Source organism: Phyllostomus hastatus, unplaced genomic scaffold (genome assembly GCF_019186645.2).
Source record: "Phyllostomus hastatus isolate PE091 unplaced genomic scaffold, TTU_PhHast_1.1 phas_contig_16, whole genome shotgun sequence".
Taxonomy (NCBI): domain Eukaryota; kingdom Metazoa; phylum Chordata; class Mammalia; order Chiroptera; family Phyllostomidae; genus Phyllostomus; species Phyllostomus hastatus.
In genome coordinates this window covers 23199761-23210046 of record NW_025333643.1, presented here as the reverse complement: position 1 = coordinate 23210046, position 10286 = coordinate 23199761, and the positions used below count along the sequence as shown (strand labels likewise).

General features: G+C 43.9%; 1 protein-coding gene across 3 annotated transcripts in view; it reads left to right on the top strand.

The window, feature by feature from the left end:
• Positions 1–1258: 1258 nt before the first annotated feature.
• LRIG1 (leucine rich repeats and immunoglobulin like domains 1) overlaps positions 1259–10286 on the top strand; it is a 102672-nt gene continuing 93644 nt past the window's right edge. For all 3 annotated transcript variants that reach the window (XM_045832176.1, XM_045832175.1, XM_045832174.1), the window contains exon 1: positions 1259–1479. In XM_045832176.1, coding sequence (XP_045688132.1) covers positions 1259–1479 — 221 coding nt within the window. The remainder of the gene's footprint in view (positions 1480–10286) is intronic.

Below are 10286 nucleotides of genomic sequence, written 5' to 3'. Positions count from 1 at the left end.
CTCCTTGTTGTGCGGAGAAGGCTATCACCCCTAAAGAAATAACTAAAGATGCTTCAATCAGTAGGGAATTTGTAAAGTTTTAAATCTGTGCCTTTGCTCCTGCAAGATACGGGGCAAACTGTACAGATTTGCTCTAAATATAAATCTTTGGTCCTGTTGGCAGCAGCCTTAGGCATGAGCAAAGAAACCTTGGGGCCAGACAGCTCCAAAGGATGGGTGGAGGGGCGATATGTTCTTAACCAATTTTTTCTTCTCCCCTACCCTAGACCTATAGGGAAAAATCTTTACTCTTTCTGTCCTGTTGGGCTGCATTCCCCTTCTCCACCAATGGTCTCCACGTCCCCTTTAAGGGCTGGAGGACATCGCTCCCTAGCCCCTCCCAGTGGCCCCCTAACCCAACACCCCTCCCAACCGGCCTTTCACACCTTGGGTGGGAAAAGAGAGTGGGGCGGGGTAGCCCGAGAGGCCCGAGGGGCGGGATCATGGTGAACACTCCAATGGTCGTACAGGCTGGAGGCTGTGGTCTCTGGCAACCAATGAGCAGAAGGCGGGGGGTGTGGCGAGGCACAGTTGCAAAGCAGCCAACGTGGGCCTTCAGAAGGCCGTGGAGCACAGAGCCTTGCGTGTGTGAAGGCTAGCGGCCCGGGGGCGGGGCCTCGGTACTGGCCCAAACTGGGACGATTGTTCCAGGCGAGGTCGGCTTAGCTGAGGAGCCTAGCGTAGTCTTGGGCTGTGCGCGCGCTCTGCTGTGAGCACTGGAATAGCAAGGCGCACAGGGCGCTTGGAGGATTGTGGGGGTGGCCGCGCTGTCCAGCCCCGGGTCTGCTTGTCGGGCTTTCGGAACCTCGAGGAGGATGCCCACGGGTGCGGAGATCAGGCTGCAAGGCTGAGCACAGTCCTTGCTGCGGCCCCAGCACTTGGTGTGCCGGAGCTCCAGAGCCAGCCAAGAGTGTGGCCAGAGAACGAGGAGTGTCCACTGAGCACCCCTTGCCCAGATCCGTGGGGTTCGCAGTGAGCACAGGCTGGTCGGCCCGTATGGACACAGAGTTCGCGGCCCCCTCCGGGCGCTCCAGGGCGACCCGGGCACTGGGGGCCCGCTGAGCGCCAGAGTCGCAGCAGCGTAGAGAACTTGTGCCTGCGGCCATGCCTTGGCGCAGAGCCTAGTGCGGAGAGAAACTGCGGGCCAGCCGGTGCTGTGGTTGTCCCGAACCTCGCAGCCCCTGCGCCTGGAGTTCGTTTGCTGCGCGCTTCAGACAAGATGGCGCGGCCGGTCTGGGAATCGCTCAGAGCCCCACTCCGCTCGCCATGTCTTCTGTGGCTGTTGCTGCTGCTGCTACTTTGGCTGGAGCCCGCAACGGCTGCATCTGTCCCGCGGGTGCCCTGCGCCGCCGCCTGCTCTTGCGCTGGGGACTCGCTGGACTGTGGTGGGCGCGGACTGGCGGCACTGCCTCAAGACTTGCCTGCCTGGACGCGGAGCCTGTGAGTGCAGCTTTCTCCGCGCTCCCCGCATGCTGGGCACTGTCACTAGGGGCTGGGGCGGCTGGGGTGGCTGGGGTGCTACTCCCAGAAGGGTATGCGGGTTCAGTTGTGTGCGTGTGAAGTTGTATGGCCTGGAAAACTGTTATTGTGGATTGAAGTGATGAGATCATGCGCGGGGGTCTGGAGGAGAGAGGGTGGGCGTGAGAAGTCTGCTGGAGAGAAGCATGTGCCTCGTCAGGGTCTGGAGGTGAGCGAGTGTGAGTCTGGAGGAGAGAAGCGTGCGTCTCTTGGGGGTGTGGAGGTGAGTGTGACTGGGTCTTGAAGGTGAGCTGGTGTTTGGAGGTGAGAGAATGTGAAGGGAAGTTTGGAGGTGAGGTGTTTGTGGGTGGAGAGTGGGAAACATCTGGAGGAGAGAATGTGAGGATGTCTGTCTGGGGTATGTGGTTAAGTGTTTCTTTTTTCCTCTCCTTTAACCCAGCTCTTTGGTGTCTGAGCTCCTTGGCCTTCCACTGGGTAATGAATGAAGGTGACTCTTGTCTCCAGTTTTGCATTTACATTATTTATGAGTGAAAGTGTGTGTGTAGCCGCCTTTTCATCCCCCAGGACCATGTTGGCCTGATTTGGCTCTTGTCAGGGCAGAAGGCAGCCTTCCCTGGAGGGCCCTCCAGTAAGGGGGCTTTGAGAGTTCCTGGAAATCTGTGACTGCTAGGAGTTTGTCCATGTACGCTGGTTGGCATTATAGGGAACTGTGGTCCAGACCTCTCTGTTCGCTGGGAGGGCCCGTGGGCATATGATCCACTGGGGTGGGGCCCACCCTCTAGCATTTCTCCTTTACAAATGGTGCCAATTAGTTTTGGAGCAGTGCTACTTCAGGAGAGAGTGCCAGGGACTTGGTTGATTTAAGCAGAGTTTGTTTCAGCCAAAAGAGGCTCTTTTTTGTGTTGTCAGGATTTTGGCCTATAGGACTTAGTAGAACACTTATTGCAAGAAATTTGGGAGGAAAAAAATACAATAGTCTTTTGTAAACATGGTAGAATATAACAGCTTTCCTAAACTTCTGAACAATTTGGTCCATTAGTCAAAATCCTGTTCAGTTATGGGTAATTAGCATCTCTGCAGAACTATTAGTGCCTTCCAGAAAAGGCCTAGCTTGAGTATACTTTTCAGTTGAGTAACTGGACTTCTTTCCTAGAACATAGAAGGGGCACAGTAATAACCTCAGGCAAGACATTCGCTGTTTAAAAAAGGGAAAACCAGTGACACAAGTATGGCCTGATCTAAGAAAATGTGGTCTGGATATCTGACTGCCATGGTAGGGAAGAAGTTAATTCTGTTTTCACGTGAAGGTCTTGCACCTCCGAAGATGGGGCCCAGATTTAACTTGGACCACAACACATATTGTTGGATGATCAAGTACTACAGAGTTCTGAAGTGGGACCCTTTAGTTATGATGAGGTTTTCTCTTCATATTCTGCTGCTTCCATGGAATTCACTGACTCCGTGAAAAACAGTGGTCATAGTTGTTTAACACGGGCAGTGGTTGTATCAAACACTAGGAGCCAAACATTGCCTTTAAGGTGGTATGTTATTTAGTTGGGACAGTCTGGAGTATTGCGTTTTATTTTTTTTCTTTTATATAGTCTTAAGATAGTTTTTTTAAAAAATAAAAAATAAAGTCATGTGAGCTGAATCTGAATAACTTCTTCATTGTTCACCTGTTGGGAAAATGATTCCCAATGCCATGTGTCAGTGGCATTGTGGAAAGGCGCTTAGTTCAGAAGTGGTGACCTACCCGAGAGGACAGAGTGTCCTCTTATTTACATTTTTCCTGTTATCACAAGATCCACTTTACCTTGCCTTTTAATTTTTGGAGCAGAACTACTGGTTGTTTTTTGAGCATTCTGTTACCTAGGAGTGATGTTTCATGTGGCACAAAATACCTTTAAAATTAGTCTTCCTTACTCAACATTTGATGATCAGTAAATACCAAACTGGGCGTTTTGACCTTCAGTAGACTTGATTGTACTGATTATAGTGTTAACTGATTAGATTTTAAGATGTGAAGAGTGTGACTTCTGGCTATACAGTGTTCAGTACAAAAACATTGGGAAATTATTTTCTTTCTGGTTAAAGAAAAATCAAGCTGATGTTGTTTTTTTTTTTCTTTAGACTTCAGTTTCCCCATTTAAATCATTACTCTTACTCTGAATTTTCCATTAGAATATTTATAAAGTTTATATTTCTGGCTATGATTCAGCAAGACTTTAGGGAGAAAGTCTCTGTATATATAAAAAATATGTTGTAATTTCACCAAGATTATACCATGTGAGTCTATATTGTATCTAGAGAATTATTTCATCTAAGTTACAATCCCGTGAATGAGATTTACTGCAGCTAGTTCAATCAATTTCAGGCTGTGGGTTTAAGATAGAAAGAGACCTGTGGCTTTATGGAATTTTTTTTTTTTTTTGCTTTTGTAAACAGTATATCTAATTTTGGAGCTGTTCTTAGGCCTAGCATAAGGAAATTAATACTTTTTAGTGGTGAATGTACATACAGTTTGAATAGAAGGACTGGCGTGGCGTTCATTCCTAGAGTCTGAGGACAATTATTTAGCACAATAACTTGTAGTAGTCAAGCAGTAACTGAGTCTGCCATCCCATTACGTAGGTGAGATTGGCATAGTCCAACCAGCACATTCATAAATAGCACCAAGCACTGCCAAGCCTTATTCTAACTTCCCAGAACCTTAGAAATTGAACTTCTTAGAACTCAGATGTTTGCCTTCTTTGAAATTATTTTTGAGAGCAAGACTTCAGAAACCGTACTTCATACTACAGTATGTTGAACATACTGTAGACTTTTAATCTGTGGTGTAATGTAGAGCACAGCGTTGCTAGCTTAACCTCTCTGGGAGCTAAATGATGGCCCAGTGGGATCACGATAGGGAGGAAGCACAAACCCTGATTCTCATTCTCAGTGTGGAGGGAAGACGACGTGGCATTCGAAAGCAAAGACATTCACCAAGGGACACCAGATGTGATTCTCCTGTGCCACACAAAGAGGAATGTGTTGGTTGGGCTTCCTTGGATTATATGTCCTTATGTGTTTCCAGTACCAAACCTGGGTGCCTTGAATCGTTGGTTTGGGCATGTAAGTGATGCTTATGATTACTTTAGAAAATAAAAACAAAATGCGGTTGCTGTTGTAGTTGTGAAGCAAAGGGTGCTTTTGTCTTCAAATTTTACAGTTGTGCTGGGGTCCAGGTGTGCAGGGTGCTGTGAATTAAGAATTTGGAAAATACCTCCCATCCTGTTTATGCAAATTAGATTTAAAGTGTAGGTGACCAAATTGTTTAGGAACCCAACTTGGGATTCTGCATGGTTTGTTGTTGTTGTTGTTGTTGTTTGTTTGTTTGTTTGTTTTAAGAAATAGATTGTTGTCCAAATTGTCCTGAGGTTCTGACTTCTGCCCATTTCTGTTTTATGTCCCTATATCACTTATCAAGGACACAGGAGACATTGACATTTTCCTACTTGTCAGGAAGGGCAAAGGGTGATTTGGAATAGCGAGTATTTTACCCACCGGGAAATGGGGAGAGAAAACCTGAAAGGTGTGAGGGCTTTCAGAGTTTTGCTTTAGCTGGAACTCAGAGGACTTGTGGCAACTAATGTCAGAGGCATGGCCTTGCTTCCCTCCAGGCTGGGGCCCTTGTCTCTTACTAGTTCTCCCACACCTTTTTTGAGTAAGAGGAAGCCTCTGGCAAATAGAATTGGTTGCCTTGAGAGAAAGACCCCTAATATGAAATTATGGACATAAAATCTAATTTTTCAGTGCTTAGAGACCCCTGCCCAAGGCCCAGTGAGCTATGTTGGCACAGTGTTCCTCTTGCCTTTAGGGTATGTCAGAGCTGTTCTTGCCTCCTTTTTCAAGGGACCGTTTAAAAAAGAAGTGTGTTCATCTCTTTCCATAATTACATTTGGTCAGTAGATTTCACAAACTTTGAACTTTGGAATATATTATCAACAATAATTCTTCGTCTCCAGAAAGATGAAGATGATTCAGTGCAGTATAATGAGAACTGGATCCTAGGGGACACATCCCAATGTCCAGCATCTGAGCTCTGCTCCTGGAGCTGAAGATTTCCGTCCCTGCAGTGTTAATTCCTTTGCCTGGGTTCCCCAGGCAGCTTTCCCTGAGCACATTGGGATGGCCCCTGGCTGACCTTTCTCTCCCTCAGACACATGCTCACAATGAAAGGGCCTCTCCCCCATTCTGCAGAGGTGTCTCCTTGGTGCAGAGTCTTTTCAGCATCCTCTCTTTCAGGCTGGACAGGAATGCAAGAGAACAGCAGGGTTTTGTGTGACTTAACAATGCACCTGGGCCCATTTTGTGCACCTGCTAAAGCCCTGAAGATCTGTTAGTGGGAAGGAAGGCGGAAGGAGGTTATTTAAAATAGCCTATGGTTATTTTAAAAGTGACATCCACAGGCAGAGGAATCTAGAAAAGGGGTTCATTGAGTTGAAAGTCACTCTAAGCAATAAAGAATGTTGGTTGTCCCAGGTCTTTCTAATTTTTTTTCTTACTTGTTTAAAACTGAAAGGGATTTCTCTGACATACCCATAGATTGAAGTTTCATGAGCAAGCCTAACTTTCAACTCTTTTTGAATGAGCTTGGTGACATTTACTCACTAGGGACCTTCCCCCTCCTCAGGACTGCAATTTGAAACCCTAGGGGTCTTTTAAAAGCAATGGGACTCTAGGCTGTGTTAATATTCAGAGCTGTTTACAGTGGTTGCAGTTTCAAAGGCTGAAGGCATTGTCTTTAGATAGGAGGGTGGAGGGGAGGAGGAGACATTCCCAGGCAGAGGAGAAATATCTAAAACTCCCCAGTGTTTCTTGGCCTGTGGGAAATTCAGGGCTGTTAGTGTTTTTTGTTTTGTTTTGTTTTTTGTTTTTGTTTTTTAATTTTTTTAATGACTTAAGCATGATGTTGAGGCAGTGAGGTCCATTCCATCTACCTCCTAGTTCCGTTCATGTTGTATGTCAGTAATGTGCTCGTCTCCTGCTTTTATTTCAAGAGAAAGTGTGGGAGTTGGTAAGAAGGTCAGATATGTTCTTAGCTCTCCATGCAAAGAAGTAGGACTTTGAAGACCAGAGGTTAAAGTTTCCACAGTAGTTTATCCCCTTGGAACCTGCACTTATTTTTTTATACAACTGCAGTGTTTAGAATACTGCCCAAACAGACCAGTTAATTAGCCAGTTACATGCCTAGGGCTGAGAAATTTTCTAATGAAGAATTTGGTACATCCATTGTTGTCATTAAAGCAAAATGAATGGATGGAGATTGTATATCAAAAAGAAAATTGTGGTTTGTGTCCAGTCCCATTGGAAGTTGCTAATTTGTATTCTGTCTTTTGGGGAGTGGATGTGCTTATGTATTTTTCTTATGCAAAAGCCTTATGCATTATATACTTACATACTATTATGTTTTATATAATTTAATACTTTATATGTACTTTCTATCCAAGTACTTTATACATTGTCTTCTGAAACACAAGCTATAAACCCAGTCTGTTTATAAAAGTCTCTCTATTTTAAAAACAGTTATTTCTTTATTTCCATGGGTTTCATGCTTTTGGTGTCTTGCCTTCAGTTCTTTTTGATGCTCTTTAAATGGGCAATTGCTACCCAGTTGAACCCCAAATCTTGGTTTGGGTTACTGATGGGGAAAAAATGGGTGAGGGTAAAGCCTTCTTCGGTTTTATTCTGTGAAATTGGGGAAGTTCTCATCTGGTGATCACACGGAGTACACACCCTTCACTGATGAATAGTGATGAAGAGATGGAAAATTATTTCTGGGGTCTATTTCCTGCCTCCACTGCTCTGTAGCTATGTGTGTGATTTGGGGCAAACCTTTTTCCTTGATTTCTTAAAAGGGATCATAATATTCTATCTTATGGCTGCTGTGAGGACAAAGTTAGATGACATATTTGTTTTAGTGTAATTTCACAATGTGGGTTGATCAGCTTGCTGATGATTCCAGAACACAATTTGAAAATTAAGGCCTCAGTACATCAAATTTTGCATCCTCTCACACAAAGGTTCTGCAAGTCACATTTCCTAGTGACAAAGGCCCTCCTGGGAAAAGTTTACTTTTTTGGTATGAAGGCTTCTTTTGGATTGGGCAGGACGGCAGGGCTTATACCCAAGCAGCTTTCTCCCATAGTTTTTGGTGATAGGGTTAGGGTTAGGGTTAGGGTTAGGGTATAGAGAGAAACAGTGAAACTTCATGTGCCCTTGGGAAGCTCAGATGTACAGGCAGGAAGCTATGAACAGTTGCAACAAATTATACAATTAGCAAAAATTATCGAGGTGGTTTAACAATGTACTCCAGTTGTGCAACTACTTCTATTAGCATTATCCCTTTGGGAGGTGAGATGTGGGAAGGAGGCAGGGAAATGAGAGGACCTTAAACTAATAATTTTATCCTGTTATTTCCCAGGGTTTCATTGAAATTGAGCCTGACCGAGATGTAACTAACTCCTCTTGGTCAATAGCTTGGAAAAATGCAGGTGTGCTCCTCAAAACACGGGTTATGTTACAGACTATGGGGCCAGCTGAGCCCTGTACTGTACCCACTTTTCTTTGGAAATAGTTGAAGGAGGAGGTGTAGAGGGGAGGTAATCGTTGGGTTCTATGCAGAAAGCTGGAGAGCTCTGACATTTTTCATTTGGTTTGGTTTGCTTGCCATCCTAAAGTAACTTTATAGGGGACCTTGGGCAGTGATCACAGTCACCTGAGGAATCTGTTAAGGGTGCCATCTGAAGAACCATGTGTGGTGGCTTCTTTGCACCTGTACCCTACCCATGTCCCTTCCCCAGTGAGTGGCCACAATTGACAGCCTTGCCCACTACAATTATTTGCTTCTTTACTGTTTAATCTACCACAACCGGTAAAGCCTATTGTGCGAACAACCAATCCGTTCATCCCCGCAAGTCTAATATGTCTTGGTTTCCTTATGAACCAGGATGCAGGTTCCAATCACTGCTTGTTTAGTTTATTTTGGCAAAAGGTGCCATTTAGAGAGTTTAAAGAAAGTATGATCTGTCTCTTTTTAAGCGATTTACATAGATTGTCCTTTAAACTTTTGTCATGCACAGGTCTGTAATCTTTTAGATCTCAAGGTATCATAAGGAAGAAATGAATGAAGTGAGTGAGGGTCTGTCTCAAGTAGAATTAGCTCCATGTTGAGAAACAAGGTGGAGATATAGATAGTAGTTTTTTTCTTATAATGTAATCATCTAAGACTTTTCTTTGTAGCATTTAGCAGATGTCCCTCCACCCTCACTTCCTGTCCTTTGCTCCTTCCACCAATTTATAATTTGCTGTTCAAATAATTTGCTGCTTATCTCAGTCAGAGCATACGTTACACTGATAAATTCCCACCTACTTGATGGTGCCTATTAGATACAATGAAAAGGACTGAGCACTTTTGAACTGGGGACAGATCATCTCACTTTAGTTCCAAATGTTGTAGTTGTAGCATTCTTTGTATGGAATCATTTGCATGTACCTCTGAGTCTTAGCACTTTGGGCTGGGTGCAAAGAAATTGACAGGCTGGGCTCTGTGTGGGCAGTGACAACTATAACTGTTTGGGAAGTTGGTAGTTGGGGATAGAGCATCTTTTTCTTGTGAGAAGATCTGAAAAGTCTTTTTTTGTTGTTTTTAAGATTTTAATTTACTTATTTTTTGAAGGGAAGAGAGGGAGAGAAACATCAATGTGTGGTGCCTTTCAGGTGCCCCCTACTGGGGACCTGGATTGCAACCCAGACATGTGCCCTGACTGGGAATCAAACAAGCAAGCCTTTGGTTTGCAGGCTGGCACTCAGTCCACTGAGCCACACCAGCCAGAGCTGAAAAGTCTTATTTAAAACAAAATTCTGAATTAAAGGAACATTGAATATGCAGCCAGGTACTTTAAATAAACTAATTCCCTTCTGTTGGTGTAAGGTGTTTTTTCTTACCCTTTACTATGGGGATAACAGATATCTAATGGAAGTGGACAAATAATGTAATGAACTCTATGTACCATCCCCCAGCTCTTTGATCTACTTCCCAATGCACTTCTCCATGTTTTTGGGAAGCAAGTCCAGGCCTATCATTTCATTGGTAAATGTGTATGGTTTTTAAAAATAGCTTTATTGAGATATAATTCACATATCATACAATTTACTAAAGTATGTTTTAAGAAATGTGGATTTGAACAACTTGAAAAATTTCAGCTTTTATTTTGTGGGTTTTTTATTTTTATTTTTTTGGTAAGCTCTGTATTTATGGAATGTTTATTGAGCATATACAGTGTGCATTATTAATTTGTGTTTTCAGAATACAGGATTTTTCTGTTCTCTTTCGGGAGGGGCTTCAAAAGTGCTTTTTCCTGGAGGCTTTCCCAGAACTCTCCTCTCTCCCCCTGTAGTTCTCAATGGGGAAGTTTCTACTGTGCTATTTAATTGTTGATTGGAATCCATTAGTGAGCAAACATAATTACAAATGGGTCGTTTAAAAACTGACTTTTCAGATATTGTTACTTAATAGAAGGATAATTAACCATTGGTTATAGTTAAGTCCTGAGTCTGAATTGAGTTAACTATTGTTTACTCTGTAAGGCCGGACCCTCCAGCTGCGGCTACTTGAGGCTGCTTTAAATAGAGTTTAGGGTACCCTGTAAGAAAATCCTCAGAAAGCAAAGAACTAGGTTCCTGGAACCCTCTGTGCTTGATTTAAGCTTCATACAGATTCAGAA